The sequence below is a fragment of the Sminthopsis crassicaudata genome, chromosome 4 (assembly GCF_048593235.1).
Source record: "Sminthopsis crassicaudata isolate SCR6 chromosome 4, ASM4859323v1, whole genome shotgun sequence".
NCBI lineage: Eukaryota > Metazoa > Chordata > Mammalia > Dasyuromorphia > Dasyuridae > Sminthopsis > Sminthopsis crassicaudata.
Window position 1 is genome coordinate 375,775,006 of NC_133620.1, and position 27,428 is coordinate 375,802,433.

The following is a 27,428-nucleotide window of genomic DNA, read 5'->3' on the forward strand; positions in this document are numbered from 1 at the left end:
TAGCCTCGGCAATAAGAGCCGAGAAAGAGATTCAAGGAATTCGAGTAGGAAATGAGGAAATTAAACTATCACTTTTTGCAGATGACATGATGGTATACTTAGAGAACCCCAAAGACTCTGCTAAAAAGCTACTAGAAATAATTCAAAATTTCAGCAAAGTGGCAGGATACAAAATAAATCCACATAAATCCTCGGCATTTTTATATATCACTAACAAAATGCAACAGCAAGAGATACAAAGAGAAATTCCATTCCAAACAAATGTTGAGAGTATAAAATATTTGGGAATCCATCTACCAAAGAAAAGTCAGGAATTATATGAGAAAAATTACAAAACACTTGCCACAAAAATAAAATCAGATTTAAATAATTGGAAAGACATTCACTGCTCTTGGATAGGCCGAGCGAATATAATAAAGATGACAATACTCCCCAAACTAATCTATTTATTTAGTGCTATACCAATCAGACTCCCAAGAAACTATTTTAATGACCTAGAAAAAATAACAACAAAATTCATATGGAAGAATAAAAGGTCAAGAATTGCAAGGGAACTAATGAAAAAAAACTCAGAGGAAGGTGGTCTAAGTGTACCTGATCTAAAGCTATATTATATAGCAGCAGTCACCAAAACCATTTGGTATTGGCTACGAAATAGACCGGTAGATCAGTGGAACAGATTAGATACAAAGGACAAAAAAGGGTACATCTATAGCAATCTAATCTTTGACAAACCCAAAGATTCCAACATTAGGGATAAAAATTCATTATTCGGAAAAAACTGTTGGGAAAACTGGAAATTAGTATGGCAGAAATTAGATATGGATCCACACTTAACACCATATACCAAGATAAGATCAAAATGGGTCCATGATTTAGGCATAAAGAGGGAGATAATAAATAGATTAGAGGAACAGAGGATAATCTACCTCTCAGACTTGTGGAGGAGGAAGGAATTTATGACCAGAGGAGAACTAGAGATCATTATTGATCACAAAATAGAAGATTTTGATTACATCAAACTAAAAAGTTTCTGTACAAATAATACTAATGCAAACAAGATTAGAAGGGAAGTAACAAATTGGGAAAATATTTTTAAAAACAAAGGTTCTGACAAAGGTCTCATTTCCAAAATATATAGAGAACTGACCATAATTTATAAGAAACCAAACCATTCTCCAATTGATAAATGGTCAAAGGATATGAACAGACAATTCTCAGAGGAAGAAATTGAAACTATATCCACTCACATGAAAGAGTGTTCCAAATCACTACTGATCAGAGAAATGCAAATTAAGACCACTCTGAGATACCACTACACACCTGTCAGATTGGCTAAGATGACAGGAACAAATAATGACAAATGTTGGAGGGGATGTGGGGAAATTGGGACACTAATACATTGCTGGTGGAGTTGTGAAAGAATCCAGCCATTCTGGAGAGCAATCTGGAATTATGCCCAAAAAGTTATCAAACTGTGCATACCCTTTGACCCAGCAGCGCTACTATTGGGATTATATCCCAAAGAAATACTAAAGAGCGGAAAGAGACATATATGTGCCAAAATGTTTGTGGCAGCTCTTTTTGTTGTAGCTAGAAACTGGAAGATGAATGGATGTCCATCAGTTGGAGAATGGTTGGGTAAATTGTGGTATATGAAAGTTATGGAATATTATTGCTCAGTAAGAAATGACCAGCAGGAGGAATACAGAGAGGGTTGGAGAGACTTAAATCAACTGATGCTGAGTGAAATGAGCAGAACCAGAAGATCACTGTATACTTCAACAACGATACTGTATGAGGATGTATTCTGATGGAAGTGGAAATCTTCAACATAAAGAAGATCCAACTCACTTCCAGTTGATCAATGATGGACAGAGGTAGATACACCCAGAGAAGAAACACTGGGAGGGGAATGTAAATTGTTAGCACTAATATCTGTCTGCCCAAGTTGCATGTACCTTCGGATTCTAATGTTTATTGTGCAACAAGAAAATGATATTCACACACATGTATTGTACTTAGACTATATTGTAACACATGTAAAATGTATGGTATTGCCTGTCGTCGGGGGGAGGGAATAAGGGAGGGGGGGATAATTTGGAAAAATGAATACAAGGGATAATATTATAAAATATATATATATATATAATAAAAAAAATTAAAAAAAAAAAATTTATTGGGCAAAAAGGGGTCATGAATGGAAAAAGTTTAAGAAGAGCAGTTAGATGGCATGGTGTAGAGTGTTGGGCCTAAAGTCAGAAAGGCTCTTCTTCATAAATTCAAATCTGGCTTCAGACACTGACCTGGGCAAGTCACTTAACCTTGTTTGCCTCAGGTCTTCATCTGTAAAAGAAATTGGAAAAGGAAATGCCAAGCCACTCCATTATCTTTGTCATATGAGATCATAAAGAGTTCTATATGATTCAACATGTACCATAACATATACCACAAAAAACAGAATCTGGGATCCCTAAACTGTAAGTAAGGATCTGAGCTAAGCTTCTTGTAAAATTCCTAGTACTTTCTTTTTTCAATTTCTAAGACCTGGGACACTTGATTATATGTATTAAGTGGCTTATAGCTCATTTTGTGGTAACAAAGAAGTGGGGAATGGCTGAATAAATGTGGTATATGAAGGTAATGGAATATTATTGTTCTATAAAAAATGATGAGAAAGCTGATTTTAGAAAGGCCTGGAAAGATTTATATGAACTTATGCTGAGCGAAACAAGCAGAACCAGAAATATATTATACATAATAACACCAAGAATGTGTAATGATCAACTATAAAAGACTTTGTTCTTCTTAATTGTTCAGTGATCCAAAGCAATCCCAATAGACTTTAGACAGAAAAATGCCACCTGCCTCCAGAAAAAGCACTAAGGAGACTGAATGTAAATCAATACATGCTATGTTTACTTCTTTTTTTCTGTTTTTTTTTTTTCTCTCTCCCATGGTTTTTCCCTTTTGTTTTGATTTCTCTCTCCCAACATGATTCATAAAACAAAGTGTATTAAAATAAATAAACTAAGTGGCTCGTAGATTTAGACCACGGATGGATCTTAGAATTCATTCATTGCAACTTTTCATTTTATAGATGAGCAAAATGAGATATGGACAGGTTTCAGTATCTTGCTCCATTAACACAGCTAAATCTCTGAGGCAGAATTTGAATTTGGATCTTCCTGACTCCAAATGCAAGGTTCTATCCACTTTCCTGTGCAATTTTTTCATCTAAATGAACTTCATACCTTTCACTGAGTTGCCAGAATAATATAGGGTTAAGATTGAAAGGAAATTTAATAATCCTGCAGTCCAAAGACTGGCAGACTCTAGCTCATATAGCCCATGACTTAATTTTTTCTACCATTTAAATAAAGTTTTATTTTATTTAAAAATTAAAAGACCATTCTTAGCTCATAGATCTATCAAAACAGGTGGGGAGAAGAGGGATTCGGCTCTTTAATAAAGTTTGAGTATCCCTGCCTCTGACAAAAATGCTTCTTTTACAGAAAAAGAAACTGAGGAAGAAATGAAATGATTTATTAGTCACAAAATGAGTTGGTGACAAAAAGGGGAAGAAATGTTAGCTCTTGAAGTATCTTTTCACTCTACTTGATACAAACTCTATAAACATGAACACTGAGTGGCACCATAATGCACAGAGTGTCAGGTCTGGAATCAGGAAAATTCATCTTCCTTAATTAAAATCTGGTTTCAGATACTACTTTGTGACAGTGGACAAGTCACTTAATACTGTTTGCCTCAGTTTTCTCACATATAAAATGAGCTGGAGAAGGATATGGCAAACAACTGTGGTATCTTTGCCAAGAAAACCCCAAATAAGGTCACAAAAAGTGAAACAAAACTGAAGAATGACAAAACTCTATAAACAGTTCAGGCATATTTTTATTTAAAATCTATTTTGTTCTCTTTAAATATTTTAAGTGAGTTCCTTATTTACATATTCTGAGGGGAGAGTCTGGCCCCTCACAGAGAAAAGCAAATTTATAAGAGGATGGAAGCTTGAAAAAGTTAAGGAAACTTAAACAATGTATTCACAGATGTAAGTAAATAGTCTCTTATACAAACTCTGGATTTTGAAAGATGGGATGCTGAGTAGGATAATGCCAAAGATGAAGAAAATTATATTATGACTGCAAAAGGATTGTCACAGGATTTACAATGGAAATATGAGTAGTAGTCATAATCTCTCACTTAGAGTTTAAGAAAATTTATGTGAATTAAAGGATTCAGAATGCAGAAAGCCAAATTTTCTTTATGAAATAGGGTACAGAGTTGCACTGAGTCTTTAGATCAGCTGAAGGACAAATTAGGATTGTTTAAAGAAATCAATAAATATTTACTAAGTGCTTACAATGAGCATGGCCTTAAATCAGGACTTGGAGATGCAAAGATAAAAATAAAATAGTTCCTGACCTCAGGGAGTTTATTTTCTACTTGAATGGCAAATCAATGCCTTTTTGTTGATAAGGGCTAAGCAAGTAATTAAATGATGTCCTTGAAAAGTGTGTGTGGAAGAGATCTGGAAAGGTTTTTGATATTTAGATGCTCTGAAATCTCACTATTCTGAAGCAAAAGCAATATGTGACCTTGAAAATTTATGATTTAAAAAAAAATCAAAGTTTATCATTTTACATGGCTTCAGAGAGAATAGTAATGATTTAACAAATAATTAAACATTTCTGAGAAAATATTTGACTGTATTTCAGTGGTTTTCTTTTTATTTTTGTTTTATCTTGCTCTAAACTGAGAGGCAGTGTGACCTAGACAATGAAAATTCTCTCAGACATTTATTAGCTATGTGAATATGGGCAAGCAGCAACCTGTTGTGAGGAAATGCTATATAAATATGGGAGGGTATCTCCCATTGAGCAATAAGAAATAAGATTAGTGATATAATTGACTATTTTAATAACATTTTAAACATAGAAAAATAATTGATTATGTTGGGTACTATAATCTATAAGTTCTCTGATCAGCACTTGGAAATTGTCAAAAGTAAATCATTAGTTTACACGCACCCCTAGTAATGTAATGACATTTTTTAGAGGAATCTAAAGCTGAATCGATCAAATAGGAAATTACATATTCCTGGAAACAACAATTCTAGAAATTCCATCTACAGAAATAATATTTCCTTAAGAGTAACTAACATAGTAGTCCTACATAGTAGGAAGATTACCTCAAGAAAATGGGTGTACTGAGTTTGGGTCAAGTTTTGTTTGTGCCTCTAAATAAATCTGTCCTTATAAAAAGAGTCCTTTATCGTTTTAACAAAACTGAGCTTTCTAGATTCCCTGATATATTCTCTTCACAGAGAGAACCCCAAAGACAAAGTTTGGATTTTAATTCTTTTTCACTCTTTTTTGCTTGCGAAAGTTAGAGAAATTCCCTTGGCCCCTCAGAATATCAGTATTCCCTCCTTCCCTGCTCTGTAAAAAATATCCCATACCTTCCTATCCAAGATGGCAGCATTGCACTTAGGAAAAACTCTAGACTACAAGTCAAGAGACATGGATTTTGGTTCTGGCTCTTCCATTTACTAGATGTACAATCATAAAAAAGCCATTTTCCTCCTCAAGGTCTCAGTTTTTTTATCTATAAGATGAGGAGGTTTGATTGATTCATTTCTGAGGCTCCTCATTTTGTTTTCTAGGTACTAATCCCTTTCTGTCCCTGCCAATCATTTGATGGAAGTAATAAAATAACATGAAAGATAGCATAGTATCTAAGAAACAGCATACTCTATAAACACAACAGGGAACTAGGAGAAAATGAGATCCATTCGATGTACTTCTCACCTGTGTGGCAGGTAATATGTCTCCTGTGTCCCCTTGGGCAACAAGAGCTGTCTTCTCATTGATCCATGCTTCTTCTTCCTCAGCATTCTCCATGAACTGCAGATAGTTCTGGGACTCATCTAGTCGGAGCCCTCTGTAAGGTTTTAGGGCAAACACAAGAATCAGATGGAGTCAATCAAGGATTGGGGACCACAAGATGAGCTAAACTTGACAAGATAGTTTGTTCATAGCACCAAACAGGATGCAACAATGTTACAGGTCAATCAAGCTGGGGACCTCTTAAATGTTCCTGTGGAATGGGAGCAGGCAGAATAAAGTTGGGTGAGGTGGGCATAGAGAAATAGAGACAGAAACAGAGATAAAAATAGAGACAGAGCTTGAGAGATAAGAACACAGAGACAAACAAATGTTCATTTGAGTTTCCCATATGATACAAAGGCCTCAAGAAGATATGCTAATCATTGCTACCCTTATCCTCTAGCTCCTGGAAAGAAATCAGTCTAACATCTGGCACTCACCGAGTGTTGGCCAACTCCTTCAGCTCATTCCAGTGTTGTACCAGCTGAGCCAGCCTCTCCTGGATCTCTTCTCGGCCCACAGCATCGCTGTCACCCAGTTTTTCTGCAGTCTCCAGCACTCCCTGTATCATAAATAACTTCTTACATTGAGGCAGTTCTAGAATGATCTATATACCATTGTATGACTTTGGAGTCATTTCCCATCTCAGCCATATAGCCCTCTATTACTCTGTTTCCAGACTTCTTCCCTCATATGCCCCTCAGTTTTTAGAAACATTTTAGGAATATTGGAAAAAGGGGAAGTCATTAGTGGTATCTACATTGACCAGATGTTGTAGGTATTTTTTCAAATCATTCATTAATATCTTAATGAAGAGCAAAGTAGAGCAAAGAGCCCCTTCCTTCCCACTATAGCCATGTATAGGTAGTTTTTTTTTTTCCTGGTTCTTTTCAGCTCTACTCTAAATATAGCAAATATATTGTTATTAAGGTCAAGATATCAATAATTAAATAAGATAGTGGTGCCAGAAAGACAATTTTCCCAGGAATGTTTTGAAGCCAGCTCAAGATATTCAATTGTTATATTTTCAGTATCAGCATCTTAACTTTAGAAAAGGGCAAATATATAAATCAGGGATAGATTTAGTGTACTGCTGATTGTGTAGCCTTAAGAAAGTGATGAAGAAAATGTTAATAATGCAGATTAAATTTAAAAGTATATCGTGCATACTTTTGTCATACTATGTCATTTTTATTCCAGAGAACTGAATCTTAAACATTTACCTGAACACCTCTGGTTGAACACTACCTGAATGGCTGGTTCATGGGCATCCAATTCCCCCTCCAGACGTTTATGTTTTCTTTGTAGGTTCTGCACACCAGGAAGGTCCCTTCCATAGTCCTTGGAGTTCACTCGTAGCAGCTTTTCCCTGAGGACACACAATGGAAACCCAGAGCTGAGACGTTTCATGTTATAGCAGAACCCTGACTCTCAAAGGGAAGAAGTGAAGGGAAAGTTTTGGGAACCAATGGACATTTAGGTTACAAGTATCCAAACAGTTGTTTGCTGTCAGTTGGAACAACCTCTGATGATGACCTTTTCAGACTTCTGTCAACAGTTTTATTCCATTTACTAATTTGCCCACTGCCCCCTAGGGTGTTCAAAGCTTTGCTAATCACCTTTCCTATTAACCTCTTTTTTCTTGCCCATTTATGCTTCCCCTCCTCTTCCAAGGACAAGAATATCTGTCACTTCTTTTCTAAACAGCCTGGAAATTCTGACAAAAATTTTTTAATAAGGATTTGTGAGGCATTGGGGAGGGTTGGGTGGAGAAGGGAAGAGGGGAGGGGGGGAAGACAGGAGGGAAAGGGAGAGGAGAGTGAACAGAGACATGAAGGAAAAAATAGATTGGCCTGAGTTATAATATGTAAATTAAACGACCTTGAGTAAGAGATGCCATCTAGGAAAGAGAGAGTTTCTTCTTACAAGATACCTTATTGTGGCAATCAATGATAGGGATTTGAAACTTATTATTAACCTTGAGTGTGAGAACTTAGATGGGAGGAGAAAAAAATTTCATCTTTGTTTTCAGTTACCTTTCATGTGTCTATGTCTGTGTGTGTGTGTGTGTGTTTACATACATATATACACAAACACATGATGAAGTCCCAAATGGTGTGTTGGACAGAGAGAAAGTAAAGTATTGATCCCTGAGACATGCAGGGGAAAGTTATTGACAGAAATCAGCTTAGCTCCATGGTCACACCCTCTGGGGAAGATGTCCAGTCTGAAATCCAAGTTATATTAAATCCCTGAGATTCATTCTTTGTAGAGGTTTTGAGCAGACTCATGTTGCCAAGCCCTGCCAGAAATCCCACTCATGTCCCTGAGGCTTAATTTTCCCTATAAAATCCACCTATGGCTGGTGCCTTCCTTTGGGTCAGTCCACCACAGCACTGTGCCTCATTGTGGCTTTCCCTTTCCCCTTCTCCCATGCCACGCGGTATCTTTCCTAACTCTACTATGCTTCCCAATCCCAGTTTTCCTCCTTATAGCTAACTAACTCTTTTAGGGTGCTAATTCCTTTTCAGAATTTAGCCTGCTAGCTGAGGACATGATCCAATGGGGTGTTTCCTTTCCACTGAATAAGTGTGAATTCCACTGAAGAACTTGTCTTTCATATGCTCTTCCAACTTTTTCATATTTATCATTTCTGTTATTTATTATATTTCTTCATTTTTGTCTATCATCCATTCCTCCATATAAATCTACCTTTTGCCAAAGACAATAGCCATTATGAATTCTTTACATGACCAAACTCTAACTTTTGGTGCTTCCCATCATCTGGTGTTTATATCATCTACTTCATGTTGCTGCTCAAACCACATCACATTCATACCCACATACACATATATATGCATATATGTATATGTAATCAATCTTATCTATGACAATTAGGTGACATAGTAGATAGAGGATAGGACCTGGTGTGAGGAAGGCTTCTCTTTCTTAGGTCAAATACAGCCTGGGAAACTGGCTGTGTGATCCTGACCAAGTCATTTAATCCTATTCCCTGTTTACCTCAGTGCCAAATCTATTAAATGAGTTGGAGAAGGAAATGATAAGGCATTCCAGTATCTCTGCCAACAAAACTCCAAATGGGATCACAAAATATCAGATATATTGAAACAACTGAAATATACACACATATATGATGTATATGTGAATTTGGATGTTTATATGTGCATACAATCATATACATATATTTTATAAACATAGAGACTGAATTTTCATATGTTGTATATTTGCATAAATGTGTTTAGATACATGTATGTTGTTGTTTGTCCTTCGTTCTCAAAGAGGACCATGAAATCAGGGAGATGATGCCATGAGATGCAAGTGAGTTAGATTTAAGTGAGGGAGGGCTGTGCAAGGTCACCTGCCTCACTTTCCCCTCCAGAGACATCTGGATCCAGTGGCCAGTCATAGATCAGGAGAACAGGAGATGGCCCTGGATAAAATGACAGACCTTTTTAAGGTAAGGTCTTCAACAGGACTTAGTTTGACTGAGGTATACCCATACAGTGATTAAAATTAGATTGCAGTTGAGGCAAAGAATCTCCTATTTAGCCTAGTCCCAAAAAATCTAAATAAATAAATAAATGAGAGAATGAATCTGAGAGAGAAAGACCCTCATGGTCTTTGGCCAAAGCAGAAGTGATTGCTATTTGCATTCAATCTGAGTCAATCAGGACCCAAACAATGACAAATAGGGCTTGGCTTAGGACCAATTGGTGGCCAATTAGAATCAGATTACTTTTGCTTTAAGTCTGTTCCTTAAAAAATAATTCAAGCTAGTAAATTCCAAGATATGTGTGCATAATACATATTATGTATATATTACATAGTAACTATAATGATACGATGTATAACATGCACATATATTCACAAATGTATATATATATGCTCATATAATTGAATAGGACAAGTGAAGATTTCAAAGACTCTACAGAGTAAAATAGATCAGACTCTAGGTCTAATTTTCAGGTTATTCAGCCAAAAAAGGAGACATTGTTGTACATTGGCCAACAGTTCAACCAATGAATTTAAAAGTCAACAGAATAAGGGAGGAATTGTGTTTTTTGGCTATATAATCTAGCTTCTGCTTCTGCACTGGACCACATCCTACTAGACTGCCTAGTGAGTGTGCTGGCCTGCTTCTTGCAAGAACCAAATAAAAGCTTTCTGTTTATATCTGGAGACACCTCTGAGTAGTCAGTTTGGATAAAGGGGGTCTAGCAGTGCATCCCATACATTATTATATATTATACACCATATATATGTGTGTATGTGTGTGTATGAAGATAAGCAGAATATAGATTATATACATGTATAGGTATATATGTGTGTATATTTGTACATGTATATATATTTTGTGTGTATATATATATATATATATATATATATATATATATATATATATATATATATATATATATATATATATACAAAAGCTCAAGAGCTCCTGGATTAAAGGATAGACAGTTAGGGGGAGTGGACTCACAGCACTCTTTGGCAGCCAAAAAATGTTAGAGAACATACTTGATCCAGGATTCTTCATCATCCAGGTCCTGGAAGAACTGGAAAAGGGCATGGGCCTCCTTGAGCTTTTTGTGATGTGCAGCAGCCAGATTTTGAACATTCAGGAATCGGTTATTAATACTCTCCAGTTTCTCCTTGATTTCATCAGCATTGAAAGCTCCACTGTCAATCAGGTGAGTGGCCAACTCATTCAAATCCTTAAGAAAGTCCTGTAAACCAGAATGGGTTCCACATGAGCATAGCCATGGATCTCTTATGTTCCCAGTCTCCCTTATGTCAGCTTTGTTTACATATATATATATATATATATATATATATATATATATATATATATATATATATATATATATATGTGTGTGTGTGTGTGTGTGTGTGTGTGTGTGTGTGTGTATACCTTCTGTAAACATATTATATATATATATATATATATATACACATATATATATATCCTGTAAATATGTATTTTATATATATATACACATATATCCCATTAAATATATGTATATATATAATATAAATATAATATAAAAATTTGTATCTACACATATATACATATGTGTATATATACACATATGTAATAACCTCTTTGGTTCAAGCTGAAGAAAAAAAATCAAGGAGAAGAAAATATAATTACAAAATAGACATGCACCATACAATTTTCAATTCAACTATATGCCATCTTTACTTGTATTTAATTTTTTCCTGTGTCCTCTCTCTTTCAACTAGTTTATAATTTTCTAGGGATGAGAGAATGTACCACATTTACTATCTTTTGTGTAGTCCTTCCCTAAAACCAGTAAAATCCTCAGCATAAAGTAAGCAACAATTCTTGCAAATCATACACACTAATGGTGTTTTTGAAGTTGAGTTCTAAAGAATATGCATAATAATTTGTTATATATTTTGAAGGGAATAGCAAGTGGTATGTAGCAGATTTGCAATTTCATATGCAATCATCTTTTTTTGTTGTCCTGTTATGGAAGTGCTTGTTTTATTCCATAATTTAAAATCATTTTTTAAAAAAGTCTAAACAATTAACAAAAAAAATAATTTTGGGGCATTTTCTAGGGTATAAATATTTAAATTACACGAACCACAACCAATTCCAGCACCTCTGACCTCCTGCAGATTTAATAGTCCTACTGGACAGAGATGTCCTCTACTTCTAACAAAAAGAAACTAACATTTGATTTTATATACATTATTTAACCCCTCAGAGCCACAATTTTCACATAGATAAAATTGATGCAATAGCAGTTATATAGATTTTTAAGAATAACAAAACACTTTATACATCATCTTATTTGATCCACATGTGACAGAGACTTAGAAACTGTTTCCATTTAACAGATGAGAAAACTGATCCACAAAGAGGTTACATCAATTAGTCAACAGACACTTATTAAGTGCCTGCTACATGCCAAACGCTAAAAATAAAAAGGAAGGTGAAAAAAAATTAATTTTTGTTCTCCAAGAGGTATTCTTGTCTTGAGATGTAGAACTCTATCCATTCTATCATCTAGCTCTTCTAATAATAAATGTTACTACTTCTACTGCATATCGCACAGGATTGTTCAGAGGAAAGCAACCTCACATCTCAATGGACTTAAAACTGTGAATCATAATTATAGTAACAATTGTAAGCGTATTATATAGTAACAATTGTTACTGCAACAATTATACCATATAATACAATTATATTGTATATTAGAATAATAATCACAATTATTACAGTCTTGTAACTTACATAAATAAGTCCTCATGCTACCCCACACACTCTCTGTGGCAGTTCAGAAATGACAGGGTCTCAGAACTGTACCAGTCATATTTACATTGCCTTTTAAGAGACAGTGTATGGGTAATGCAAATATTACTCTTCACCTTACAAATGGAATAAAGATTAGAGAAATGGAATGTACATGACTTAGAATTAGGAAGAATTGAATCCATTCTTCTTTGGACACTTCCTAGTTCTATGATCCTGGGCAATTCACTTCTAAACTACTCTGTGCTTCAGTTTCCTCATCTGCAAAATAAGGAATTTGGACTCAGTGGTCTTTAAGGATCCTTTCATTTATAACTATCATTCTGTTACTTCATCATGAGCATACAACCAATAATGGTCCACACCTCACCTATTATCACACAATAGTAATGTGACAATGGTTTCCTATTGAAGCCAGGATTTTTAAAAAAACATTCCAAATTCAAGGTCCTTTCTGTTTTACAACAGCTTTGCAGCTAAAGTTTAGGACCAGAAAAACAGTTTATTCATTGGTGTTCATTAGTTAAGAGACTTTCTATAATACTGCCTGACTAGGAAAAAAAGTCAAAAACACCCCCAATCTGGGTAAGGAAAAGGAGTTTCAGCTGTCACTTACCTCACGAGCTGACATCTCTGTTTCCAGCAGTTGATGCTTCTTAAGTAAGTTGGCTGCTGAAGCCAAGTCCCTGGCTTGGTCTTTCATTGCCAGCAAGGTCTCTGCCTTAAATAAATAAACAAATAAATAAGTAAACAAATAAGGGGAGAGTGAAAAGGAGAGAGAGAGAGAGAGAGAGACAGAGAGAGAGAGAGAGAGAGAGAGAGAGAGAGAGAGAGAGAGAGAGAGAGAGAGAGAGAGAGAGAGAGAAACAGAGAGACTGAGACCAAGAGTGAGAATAGTAAAGAGAAAAGCTGTTATTTGGTTAAAAATCACTATTCAAATGAGGGTGTCCATCTTCTGACCTTCCATCCTGACAAAGAATCTATGGCCTTATGTCTACCCTGGCACTATCTTCTCAATCAAAGAATCATCATTATAATGAGGAAAAGAAAAAAAAAAGGGACTCATAATCTTTTTCTAAGAGAAAGTTTTTAGTTTCTTAAGAGGACCCTGGGAAAATCCAAGGAATCATGAAAAGTTACAAAAAAGCATGATCTGGCCTCCTTCATACTCTAAATTATCTTCCTGCTTTCTTGTATTTCCAGTCTTTCAGAACAACATCAATGCCAAAATGAAAGTATAAATAAAGGGGTTCTCAATAGCCATTTTCTGAATGAGGGTGATAATCAGTCTTGATTAGATTTGGCCCTGCTTCATTTTTCTTTTTGACTGTCCGCTGCACACATACATCAATCATCATTGTCAAAACTCATAATTATAATGGGTGCCCAGTTCCTATCTCAATCTCCTGATTCTTGGGAAGTTCTCCATACTGTCTGTCTCATTACAAAACTCTAACCTCTCCCCATGGACCTACTTAAGCTATCTCCTACCCCCATCATCCTTCTCTCTACCTTCTGCCTCTAGACTTATTACCTCAGAAAGCCAGAACTCAAAGTCACGAACACCGGTGTTGAATCTCTGTTGCCGGCTTGCCTCATTCAATTTTTGTCCTTTGTCTTTGGTTTTCTCCAAGAGGTAGTTCCAGTGTTCATTCAGCTCAGATAGTCGTTCCTGCCACAAATATAAATAGATGGATATATATGTATTGTTTATGTATATGTATATGTATATGTATATATATATATATATATATATATATATATATATATATGTATGTCTCTATGTATACATGCACGCACACACACACATTTGAATTGAGGTGAGAGAAGGAGGAATTGGAGTAGAGAAAGGAATTGGATAGGAGAGAGATACTCTTATTTTATTCTAAAATAGTGGTTCTAACACTGGGAGTCAGATTGACCAGGGAAATAGAAGAGGGTTCTAGGAGAAAAGACTTCTGAACTGGTCACGTGAATATAGAAAATGCTGAACACAGATGGTTGTAATAGCAGTTTAATTTTCCAGCTGTTGGAGAGGTATATAAATGTGAGTTCAAAGATATTATAGAAGCCCCAAATATTATTGTGGGAAAAGGAACAAAAGGTGTGTGATCTCAGAATGAAAAAACCTCAAAACTTCAGGCCTCCTACATGCAATATACAGGTCTTCTAATAGGAATGTTAACTAAATCATCCTTTTCCTAGAAATAGGGAAGGATAAGGAGTTTTAGACCATCTCCTTCATAGAATAGATAGATTCCCCCATACTCAGAACACTGCAATGACCTGAGGGAATTATTCTTATACCTTCACATCTTCTTCCTGGCCATCACATGCTTCCCGATCAATAAGGGAGTTCCCCAGCTTGATGACACCTTCAACTTGGTCAGTCCGGCCATAGACTTCATTTTCAAATGTCTGGTGCTTCAAGTATTTTCTCTGGAGAAAAGATAGAAGCAACAGTATTACCAGCCTGCTTAGAAAATCAGGATAAAAAGGATTCTACACATTCATTGGAAAAGGCCTCCTACATAAATCATCTAAGTAGAAAATTTAGTTCTAGGGGTTGGTGGCCTCTCTTGGAATCAAAACACTTCATTAATTAAATTGATTCATTCTAGAGGGCAAGGCTAATGTCTCTTCCTTGGGATCTTTCAGTCTTCCTCCCCTTATCCTTTCCTAGGTTGTTGAATGTTTAAGGGATGGTTGAATGACTAGTATATATTAATCTACCACATTCAGGATATGGATCAGAAATTTAACAAACCACCATGAAACAACCTGGATATTAGTGGGATCTTTGTAGGATTCATCACAAGCTGTGGGCAGCATCTCACTGATCCAGTCTTCCAGATCTTCAATGTCACGGTAGAATTGTTTTAGGTCTGCATAATCACCCAGCTTGACTCTCTCTGCCATCATCTGTTCTTTGAGAGCATTCCACCTGATGGAGGAGGCCAAAACCACTCTTTTACCTAAAAATTCTTCTTCCCTAGATGACTCTGGTTTCCCTCTCTCATTCTATTTATGTTCCAACGTAGTCTTTCTGCTCAAATATGTTTGAAGACTTTTCATTTTTTAAAAATTTTGTTTTAATAGTGTATTATTTTTTCACCAGTTATATGTCAAGAAACATTTTAGCATTCATTTTTAAAGAGTTTGAGTTCCAAATTGTCTCCCTCCCTCCCTTCCCTTTCTTCTGCTTCTTTATTCTCATATTGAGCATATTTTGAAGATAAACTCTTGACTTCCCCCTCTCAAAGCAGTCTCTCAGCTGGACTGATAAGATGCATCAGTCTAATATACAGAGTAATTGAATTCCTGAGTTTGAGTCCTGTCTATGACACTTTAGATCACAAGTTGTTTAAATTTCATGTTCTCAGTTTCCTTATTTGCAAAATAAAAATATAATAGCCTCAATATTGCAGGGTTATTGTGAGGACCAAATGAAATAACATTTGTAAAGCTATTTGCAAACTTTAAAATGCTATATAAATGCTAGCTAGTATTACTCAAAATTTTCCCAGATACCTACCTCTTTTAGGAATCTTCTCCAAATTAATCACAGGAAAGCAGTGTTCCCTGGTTACCAATCTCTCTTTTTTTTTAAATTTAGAATTTTTTTTCACAGTATATATGCATGAGTAATTTTTTTATATTATCCCTTGTATTAATTTTTCCAAATTATCACCTCCCTCCCTTCATTCCCTCCCCCCGATGACAGGCAATCCCATACATTTTACATGTGTTACAATAAAACCTAGATACAATATATATGTGTAAATACCTGGTTACCAATCTCTTGGGAGAGATGGTTAGCATCTTCTCTCTTTTGACTTGACTACCTTCTTCTCAGAAATTGGTCTCCATTTCAGGTAAAATGAGAAGTAACATTTCCCTTTATTCAGTTCCCTTAAGCCTTCACTTCTGTCCTTATTTCTAGGTTGATAAATCCCTATATCTTTTATCTGGAAATTTAAATTAGCACACCTGTAAGACTAATCCTAATAGGAGCTAGTTATTGTTCCTAGATAATATATGATACTTTCAGGATGCAGAAGGAAGAGAAACTGCTTTCTTAAAAGATATTCCCTGTGTATCTGTGTTATCTATGTTGGCTTTAATAAAAAGTTCTACTAGACTATTATGAGAAAGCCATAGTCTTTTTACCATCATCCTTTCTTTTTCCAGAATAATAATTCAACCCAATAGTCTTCATGCTTCACTCTAAAGTGCTCTTAGTCCTGTAATATTAAATTTACTTGTATCAAGTTATGGAACTAATAGTTATCCTTGATGCATTTTATGCAATTATTAGTTACAGAAGCAAGATTAGTATTTGAAAGGGTGTTATAAAAGGAAATCCCAAATTAAAGGAAGTTAGATTATAACAATTCCTTCAAACATCTATTTACTAACCTATTTATTAATCTGATAAGCATTTATTGACTGTATTCTAAGTAAAGATACTGATATTGGGTCTAAATGATTTTTATAGATATGTTTCAACAGTGAATATTCTATAATTCTGTGAGTGATTAAAAACATGAAACCCCCAATAAACCCTAGCAAACAAAGAGGCTATAGTTCATTCTGTACAGATATTTAAAATACGCAATGCTTCAGTACCTACTATGATGCCTGGAACATAGTAAGCATTTAATAAAATTTTGATTATTTACAGATTGATTATTTGTGGAAAGTCTCATATGCAGATAAGTATCATATATGAATGGGCATTTATTAACGTCTTCCTGGTAATGAAAATGACAAAGATGAGAGCAGTACTTTATTACCAGAACCTAGCAGTAGTTTATTACCAGAACCTACATCTTTCTCCTTTTCATCTGTCAACGCAAACATATTTTTTTTTTGCATATCTCATTTAAAATCCCTCTATGATTATTTGGGAGCTCTTGTCCTCTCTCAGGTTTTCCAGTGCAAGTCCTTATCCAGAGGGGATCTTTCCTTCCTAGGAGATCATAAGGACAGGGTTTTAAAGCTATAGTTCACCTATTTCAATCTCTTCATTTTGTAAGAAACTAAGGTCCAGAAAGTAAGTTCATGTAGATATTAAATTCTGAGCAAAGATTAAAACAAAGGTCCTTGGATTCAGAAATCAGCACTTTCCCCATCCATTGTACAGTGCTGCTTTATGTTCTCTTTAATTATTTTGTTTGCACTTTTCCGCTTTTCTTTGTATTCTGGCTCCTCACATTTTTGCCTCATTCTGCCTATAAGATTATATGGCAGTTAGACTACTTACTATCTTTGTGACATTGTTTGGTTATGTCACTTATCTTATCTCTTTGAGCCTCAATTTCCTTTTCTGAAAAATGAGGGGTAGGAGTAAAAAAAAAATTAAAAAGGATTTTAAAAATCTCTTTTACCTTTAAAGTCAAATTTCATATAAATGGCAAACATGGAAACATTAACTAGGAGAAGGCTTTGTCACAGGGTGCCTATATCCAGGGAGAGGTGAGATACACATTTTTTACCTCTCCATGAGATCCAATATAACCTAAATCATCACCAAAAAAAAAAAAAAAAAAAAAAAAAAAAAATTCCCCCAGCTTATTGCCTCCACATCCACCCCAGGGTTTTGTCACTGGTCTTTTCTCACAAAGTTATATATTCTTCTGAATCCCTCAAGGAACAAAAATAAAATCGTTCCTTTTCCTAGATTGCATTCTTACTTCTGCTATTCTTTGACTAATGTTCCCCCAATATATGTCCTGCCCCTTCAAATGTTTTTAAATTTGGTGAAAACAGTCCTACCATGCAGGGTAGTGCTGGACTCTTTCACAGTTAAGCCAATAAGTTGTACCAGGGTTTACGATAGATTAACAACCAAATAAAAAGGCTAATTAATTCCCTTCCCAAACTAAACTCTTGAAGGTGGGACTTTTTTTTTTAATTGTCTTTTTATCTCTAGCATAATACTTCGAAGAAAATATACACTTCATAAATGCATATCAATTGAGTCACTATCTATTTAACCTCACCTAGCAAACAATGTTGGGGAAGGAAACCACTGGCCACCAAAAATTATATGTCATGAAGGAAATGATTGATGATTCCTGACCTGTCCAGCACTTTCTGAAGCCGGTCAGCAATCTCTTCTTTGGCATAATGGTCACCATCTATGAGCCGCTCTGCAAAGCTTTTCAGTGAATTGATTTTTTCTTCCTGTTCAAAGCAAAAGTGATAGAATATTGAACTGAGAATTAGAATGCCTGGATCAAATTCTAGCATAATTGTCAATAGTCATGTAACTGTGGTCATTTAACGTTATATCTCAAAGTCTAAGTTTCTTTATCTGGTACAATAGATGGGGACCACACACTTTAGTTACAGAGTTATTGAGAGGAAATTGATTTGTATGGCACAGAAATTCCACATTATTCCCCGAATCTTAAGTGGGAAACTTAACCAAGCCCTGCTTTATGGATATCCTGCCTATGTATATTTTGGGAAAGGAAAAGAAAAATCCTTTCTGTCTGCTCTGTTAATGATGCCAAAAGAACACTAGCCTTTGGCATTAATTCCAGATTAACTTTATTACAAGAATTATATGCTCCATTAGAATGTATGTTCCTTGAAGGCAGGTACTCTCTAGCTGTTCATTTTGTCTTTTATTTTCTTATTATATTTCTTTTTGTATGCACAGGGCATAGCACCTAGAAAGCACTTAATGTTTTTTCATTAATTCATTCATTTTTAGAATGCACTGGGTAAGGACAAAAACAACCCTACATCACACAAGGGAGATTTTTCTTCCTTTCTTCTTCATTATTTTTTTCTTGCTCCATCTGGATTTGGTCCGAGTTTCAAAAAGCATTTTTTCCTCCCATTTGCAGACCATTTAATAACTCTCTTACACAGTTGGCATTCATGATTTGTACTGAATAATATGAAAAATTTACAAGCAATGATCCATAAATCTGTACCCTGTGTGCATTCTTGAAGAGTTGTATGTAAATCATTTTTTTTTAATGATCATATTTAAAATGTGTCAGAAAATGTGATTGAATGGAATCCTAGAATCCTAAGATGGTTTCTCCTATGAAGTGAAAAATTATATAAAAATTAATTTGTTTGGGAAATTGGGATATTCATATATGGATATATGCATGCATACATAAATGCATATATATTTATTCATATCACATTCACCCTAATTTCCCAAACAAATTTTTAGATAATAGATTTTATACATACATACATATGTGACACATATGAACATCCTAATTTCACAAATATGTATGCATGCATAGATACATGTATCTACATATAGATGCAATGTATAGATATATCATACACACATAACATAGATATGTGTAACATGCATGTATTTAATACATGTTATGTGATATATAACATACCTGCCTATAACATGCAGATATAAAACATACTGATAGTAATAAATGATAGATTTTGTGTGGGTTTGCTTACATCTTTATGTCTTAGAAATGCAAGGAAAATTTATTTTAGGAATTCATAAAACTTATTCTAACTATAACTATAATTAATTTGAATAGGGATCTCAATTGGTCAGCATCCACCTATTCAGGAAGGCTGGAAACAATTATCTTTTACTTCTAGAGACAACTTGACTCCCAAATTCAAACTGCAAAAAGATACCTAAATACCCTATATCAGAGGGGTATGGATATTGTCCATTTCCATGTTTTCAATGAGAGGTATCAAAGTGCTTTAGTGGACAGAGCTCTGGGCCTGGATTTAGGAAGACCTGAATTTAAATATGGTTTTGGACACTTTCTATCTGTCCTTGCTATATGACTCTGACCAAGTTACTTAATCTCTTCCTGCCTCACTTTGTTCTGTAAAATGGGTATCATAATACCAACTACCTCCTAGAGTTGTTGAGAGGATCAAATGATACAATTTTGGTAAAGCACGTAGTTCAGTGTCAGGCAGATAGTAGGCCCCTTAAAAATGCTTTTCTTCTTCTTTAATATTTATAGAATATTAATTTTAATATTTCCCCACAACAAATTAGAGAGATACTTAGGGCAAATACTAGTTTCCTCTTTTACAGATAGTCAATTGAAGTTCAGGGAAGATCATCATAGGATTTAGAGATTAAAAGGAATTAAGAGAGAAATTAATCCAATCCCCTAATTTTATGAATACATGAGGTCCAGAGAGTTTGATTCACTTGAACAAGATGATTGAGTAAATGAATCATAGAGGCTGCGATTCAAAAAACAGACAATCCATGTCTAGTCATCTCTCTACTATACAATTTTACCTCTCTCAATCATAAATGTGACTGTAGATGACTCTGTCTCTACATTTCCTTAATTCGAGCTTTTAAACATTTTATTTAGGAGACATGTTCTAGTCTCAACCCAGCTTCTCCAATCCCACTACTTTAGACTAAGCCTTCATTCCGGAATAGCCAAGGGCACCAGGGGGTCAAGACATTAGAAAGATATCTTGGTCTATATACCTGGGCACTGATTGCCTTATCCAAATCATCACGCTTCTTCATCAAAGCCTCCAGACTATCCAGGGAGCTTTTATCATCTGTCCTCAGGGAACTTTCCCGGGCCATCATCCAGCTCTCTGCTTGATCACAATCTCCCTGGAATAGCTGTTGGGATTAAAAAAAAAAAAAAAAAACCTGTTACTATTTCTACAGCACAATCTTTTCTCCAATAATGACATTGGAGTCACCACAACCAGAAGTCAACATCAGAGTCCCTGATGTGCTTCACGAAAAAGTAGGATTGGCAGCAAAGAAAACAAACTTCTCATTCTAGTGTTTAAAGCCCTTCACAGACTTTCCAGGCTTTCCAGGCTTATTTCTTTCACTACCCTTCTCTATTTTCCTTCTTTCCTCTCTGTTCTAGAGCTACCTTCAGTGCCTGGAGCCTCCTTGTCCTAGGAAATTCATCCACTACTGTAGCTTCTCAGCCTGAAAAATCCATTTGTAAGGCCTTCTCCCATTGGTGAATTCTTATTGAAGTTCTTCTTCCATTTTTCTAAAATGTTATAGGCTGGCTTTCATTCTTTCCTAGCATTATTCCTGGTTTCTGAACTTCAACACCCCCCTTCCACTTCCATCCCTTATACTGTTCAGCTCCTTTTCATATATTGCTTTCACCAGTAGAATGTAAGCTCCTTGTGCACAGGAACTTTCTTTTTAGCTTATTTAGATCCGTAGCATTTAGCAAAATGCCTGTCACATGGTAAAAAGCTAATGTCTTCCTCTCTCCTTCCTTCTCTACCTCCCTCCCTCCTTTCCTCCCTTCCTTCATTCCTTACTCTCACTTTCCCTCCCTCCCTTTCTCCTTCCTTCCTTATTTCCTTCCTTCCTCCCTCCCTCTCTCTCCTTCCTCCTTCTTTCTTTTTTTTTTCTTCTTCATTACTTTCAGAATACAGCTAGGAATACATAATTCAACATACTCAAGTACATAATCATCCTACTCTTTAATTTTATTCCCCTTCTTTTTTGGCTCTTTTGTCTATAGTTTGAGAAGGAAGGATCCGGCATAAAATTAAGTGGAATTACCAACTCACAAAGGGGATAAACAAGAGCTGAATCTTCATAAACAGCAGAATATCAGTCAGTGTTGTAAGAAAATCTCACATTGAACACAGATTGTATATTTGTGACTAATGATAGACAAGACCCAGTTACTGATATGCAGGCAGGAACTGGCAATACCTGGAAATCCAGGCATTGATCAAGCATCTTCTTTCTCCTCTCCCAAGATTTCTCCAGATCATCTCTCTCAGCTCTCACAAACTGCAACTTCCCTTCTATCTCAGGGCCAGCCTGGTGCCCACTACTCAGAAGATCTATACCAAAGTCTTCTAAGGCCTGGAAAGCAGGAGCTTCAGCCTTCATCTCATCATAGTGTTCCTACCAATGGAAAAAAAGAAAACATTTACATCAGCAGAGGGGTCCAGTCAAAACCAGGAAAGCTACTTCAAAGGAAAATAGCATGGGTAGATATGACTCTACCTGATGTCTCTCTAGTAAGATCTCAGTCCCTGTAAGGTCTTCAGCCAATTCTCCTGATGAGACAAGGCCACGTATGCCATTGATCCATGATAGTATTTCCCTATAGAAAAAAATGTATTCATAAAATAAAATAATAAAATTGGGAGAGTTGTCTCCATTCTGGATATAAGAAAATAGAGGAGAAGGCCCAAGGCAGAGCTTTGGGGATTATATCTGTAATTAGGGACTATGTTGTGAAAAATGATCTATTAAAGGAGACTGAGAAAGGGCAGGATTAATGATGGACAATTAGGAAGAGAAACAAGAGGATGTATATTCATGAAAATCCAGAGTAAAGTTAAGTGTCCAGGAGAACTAGGTGGTCAATAGAATCAAATGCTGCAAAAGTCAAAAAGGATCAGAACTCAGAAAAGTTCACTAGACCTTTAGAAGCCAACTCTTAAGATCTGCTTCCCACTCACCTTGTTACTCCTCTAGTAATAACAACTTACATTTTAATAACCATTTAAGGGGCAGCTAGGTGGTACCAGCCCTGAAGTCAGGAGGACCCGAGTTCAAATCTGGTCTTAGACACTTAACACTTCCTGGCTGTGTGACCTGGGCAAGTCACTTAACCCCAATTGCCTCAGGGAAAAAAAAAAAACACTAAGATTCCCAATTAACTTTTCTCAAATCAACTCTGTAAGCTAGATAGTATAATTGAGTGGTTTTGGAATGTCATGAAAAGGACATGAAATTTGGAGCTAAAAGACTTAGGTTTCAAATCTAAATCTTATGTGTATTACTCAGAGGAACTTTGGCAAGCTCCTTGACTTCTCTGAGCTTCAATTCCTCTACTTGTAAAATAGGTGTAATAAAATTAATAACTTTATGGAAACTAGAGATCATTAGTCTAATCAACCCCCTCCTAAAAAATCATAGAATCATGGATTGAAATCTAAAAAGCACCACAGAAGATATCTAGGAAGTCCACCTGCTTAGTCTCAGAGAGATAAAGTAACCCAGAGATGGAATTTAAAACTGGGCCTCTTAATTTTTGTTGGCCAGGCTCAATCACTTGATATTTTGACAGATAATCTGCATTTATTTTGGTACCTTTTCTAAGAAATGGAAATGCCTTCAAACCTCAGCAATGTTATAGGACAGAGAGGTGTCCTGGGAAGGAATAATTTCCCATCCAGGATGATCATCATACCTTCCCTGCTCCCAACATGTGGTTCTTTTTCTCACCTGGCCTGATTGAGGAACAAATAGAGTTTCTGTGCCTCACTTAGGTCATCCTTTCTTTCTTCTGTGAGCCGAAGCAAGTCATCCCAGGCCCCTTCAAGTTCTGTCCGCTGCCTCCAAAGGTCATCTTTGGCATCTGGGTGGGACTCAATGAGCCTCTCTGCAGTTTCTTTCAAAGTAGTCACCTGGAAAAGTGCCAGAACCTTACTCATCAAAAGCCATTAATCTAGGAGATCATGCCTTACCACAGCATACAATTAGCATAATACTTAGGTCCAGTCTTCAGGTGTTCTTATGAACACACCCATTCAGTTCCACATATTAAGAGCACTATCCTCAGATTACCATGATTTTTATGAGGAATACCAATGATGTAAAAATGAAAAACTCAATCATATTTAACTTTGGTAAAATAACAGCAATAATAATGATATATTTATACAATATATTATATTCAAAGCACTTTCTTTTTTTAACTTTACAATGACGTGTAAAGGTAGTTTTCAGCATTTATTTTGTAAGATTTTGAGTTCCAAAGTTTTTTCTTTCCACCTCCACCCTCCCCAAGATAGTACACAAACTGATAAAGGTTATACATGTGCAATCATTTTAAACACATTTCCTTATTAGTCATAAGGTGAAAGAAAAATCAGGATGAAAGGGGAAAATCACAAGAAAAAAATTAGCAACAACAAAAAGTAAAAGTACTATTCTTCCATCCTCATTTAGTCTCCATAGTTTCTTCTCTGTGGATATGGTTAGCATTTTCCATCCCAAGTTTTTTGAAATTGCCTTGGATATTGCTGAGAAGGGATAAATCTATCATAGTTGGTCATCATATAATCTTGTAGAAAGTGCCATATATTTTTATGTTATAATAAAAACTAGCACTTATATGGCACTTTAAAGTTTATAACACATTTTATAAATATTTGATCAACAAATCTCATTTGATCCTCTCAACAACCCTCTAAGTGTTACCATCATCTTTATTTTTCATGTAAGGAAATTGAGGCAAACAAAAGTTAAGTGAATTGTCAGGATCATATGCTTAAAACATGTGGGAGACTGGATTTGAACTAAAATCGCCCTAACTCCACATCCAGCATTCACTCTATCCATTGTGTCAACTAATTACTCTCTTTCTGGAGGTAGGAAAATAGCCACAACTGGAATATGATTTTTCAAGAGTAAACCTTATTCAAATGGAACTTCTTCTAAATTTTATAAAAGTATATAATTATGTCAGTATTGGTATGTTCATCCTATTAAAGAGTGGCCCTTTTACAATTTTCTGACTTGCTGTAGCCAATTTTAAAAAAAGGAAAAAAAAAAAAAAAAGAAAAAGCACCACTCCTGCAGCTAGTCACCTGATGAGAAGTATCTTCTAAAGATACTATGCTGGTGCTCAGGAGCAGACAGATAGTCTACCATTACACTTATATTTCAAGTCTTTCCAGCTTAAAAGTTCCCGAAGGAGCTTATAGTATACTAGAATAGCATTTGAGAACTCATGGACAATTCCATACCATTCAGAAGGAACAGTCAGTAGAATAACATTGAATATCAAAAAAATATACCATATATTATGTGAGAAAATTCAGGACTTTAAAGGATAACAAAAAAAGAGATTAAAAATAAAGTGAAAAACAGAAATTATTTAGACATAACAATCCATAGTAGAGACCTCTTGTGCAGAAGAAAGAGTTAGAACAGTAGTTCAATAAACATTTTACAAATCTATCTTGGAAGTAGTCTTAGAAGACTTTAATTATCTTGACAACTGCTATAGCTTTCTGTCACTGCCAAAAACTAAGCAGTGAGAAAAATCTGTAAAATGTATTAATGTTAATTTCATTATTTTATAGTTAAGAGAAGTACCAAGAGAGATGTCTTCTAGATCAACAATTTCAGTTCAGAGTTTCTGAGATAGAAATAATGGGAATTTTGGTGGTCCACATTAGTCCACAGTTTTGTAGATCTTATGAAGGAAAAGAAGATATAGGATGATAACTATTCTAGATTTGGAGAAAGTAAATTTAAAGTATTAGAAGAAAGGATGCAAGATACCCATGTTTTGTAGAGGAACTTAGTCCCAAAAATAGAAAAGTTTTCAGAAAGAAAAAAAGGGAAAAAATAAATTTATGTAATAACTTTATTATATATTTAAAAAGAATGGCAAGTTGTATATAATGGATTTGTAGTTTCATGTGAAAATTTGAAATATGTACTATGTTATAGAAATGTTTGTTTTATTCCATAAATTTCAAGTACAATAATTAAACATTTAAAAAATAGAAATCTAAAAACAAGCAAAATTTATTCTCATGAGCAATGAAGTTCATGAAGTCTAGTGGCAAGAGAACTGTCATGTGGAAGATGGTTTGGATTTCTTCTATTTATTCCCCAGAGCTCAAAAGCAAGAGGAAAAGATAGAAAATGGAAGGCATATTTCGGCTTCCTAATCACTAAAGCTGTCTAAAAGTTATATGGGCTGCCTTAAGGGGTAAGCAGTGTATTGTACCTCATTGGAGGAATTCAAGTAAAAGCTGCATAATTAATTATTGGTGGTGTCATGCAAGGAATTCTTAGTAAAATAGCAGTTGCATTAAATAGTTTCTAAAATTCTTTCTATACCCCTAATCTACCTCTTTGTGAAGGTGAGAGTTCTATGGATATTACACATTGAGAAACATAGCAAACATGTGTAATGTATTGATCAGTTGTGCTGACTTTTTCCCCCTGTCTTTAAAAAAAAAATTGTCAAATGAAATAGCTCTCAAGGAAGAGGTGGGGTAAGGATAAATGGGATACATTTTATATCTCCAGAGTGATGTAAAAAAAAAAAAAAGAAAATATCAATAATTTTTTTAAAGATTCCTTCTAACTTGGAGTCTGTGTTTCTTTGAGTTATATGAAAGACTGTCATTTGTAATAAAGTTTAAACTTGCTTTAATTAGTCCTGGAGCAAAACTAAGAATAGTCATGACAGTTATATGAAGGGACATTTAAGTTTGACATAAGAATAAAAAACTTTCTAACAATTAGAGCTTTCCAAAAGTGAAATGGGCTACTTTGATTAGAGGCAGGCATAAATTCCCCATTGCTAGAGGTACACATGCAAAAATTGACAACCACTAGATGGAGATGCTGGAAAAGATAAAATAACTTGTGTAAGGATAAGTAGAAGCTCCTTGAAAATCTTAATATTCTATGATCATTTTAAAACTAAGAAAGCAATTAAGTGACTTGTCCAAAGCTGTTTTACATTCAAAAAACCCAAATTACATTTCCATCTAGTTGCATAACTATGGACAAGTTATTAAATTTTTGTGAACTTCAGGTTCCTGATATGAAAAGTGGAAATAACAATATCTCTTAGCACTAATGGGCAGCTGAAATATAAGATAACATATACACATAACTAGGAAAATTAGGTGGTAAACTGGATAAACCATTGGGCCTGGAGTCAGAAAGGCCTGAGTTCAAGTGTAGTCTCAGACACTTACTATTTGTGTGACTCTGGGCAAGTCACTTAATCCTATTCACCTCAGTTTCCTCATCTAAAAAATGAACTGGAGAAGGAATGGAAAACCGCTTCAATATCTGCCAATAAAATCCTAAATTACATCACAAAGAGTCAGGCACAACAAAAAATGATTAAATAATAAACATACAGCACAATGTGTAATCCATTCCAAGTATCTCCACGTTTCTCTCCTTGTATTCTCTATTTTATTTCACAAGGTGATTTCATTTGCTCTCATGGATTCGATTATCATTCCTATGCAGATGATTCTCAAATCTATATTCCCAGTCTTATCTTCTTCTCTCCTGTGTTCTAGCCTCTTTGATATTTTATAGTGAATATCCCATATATATCTTAAACCCAAATTGTCTAAAACAGAACTAATTTTCTTTTCCTCCTTCCTGATCTTCTTAAATTTCCTATTAATGTTAAGAGCACAACTATCTTCCCAGCCAGTGAGGC

General features: G+C 35.1%; 1 protein-coding gene across 2 annotated transcripts in view; it reads right to left on the minus strand.

Annotated features, from left to right (window-relative positions):
* Positions 1-27,428, minus strand: part of SPTA1 (spectrin alpha, erythrocytic 1) — a 112,483-nt gene that overhangs the window by 38,139 nt on the left and 46,916 nt on the right. For both annotated transcript variants that reach the window (XM_074262250.1, XM_074262251.1), the window contains exons 27-39: positions 23,441-23,622; positions 22,211-22,310; positions 21,911-22,108; positions 20,690-20,833; positions 18,299-18,402; positions 14,995-15,157; positions 14,521-14,652; positions 13,748-13,885; positions 12,830-12,934; positions 10,449-10,657; positions 7,155-7,275; positions 6,347-6,468; positions 5,829-5,961 (exon numbers count right to left, since the gene is read on the minus strand). In XM_074262250.1, coding sequence (XP_074118351.1) covers positions 5,829-5,961; positions 6,347-6,468; positions 7,155-7,275; positions 10,449-10,657; positions 12,830-12,934; positions 13,748-13,885; positions 14,521-14,652; positions 14,995-15,157; positions 18,299-18,402; positions 20,690-20,833; positions 21,911-22,108; positions 22,211-22,310; positions 23,441-23,622 — 1,851 coding nt within the window. The remainder of the gene's footprint in view (positions 1-5,828; positions 5,962-6,346; positions 6,469-7,154; positions 7,276-10,448; positions 10,658-12,829; positions 12,935-13,747; positions 13,886-14,520; positions 14,653-14,994; positions 15,158-18,298; positions 18,403-20,689; positions 20,834-21,910; positions 22,109-22,210; positions 22,311-23,440; positions 23,623-27,428) is intronic.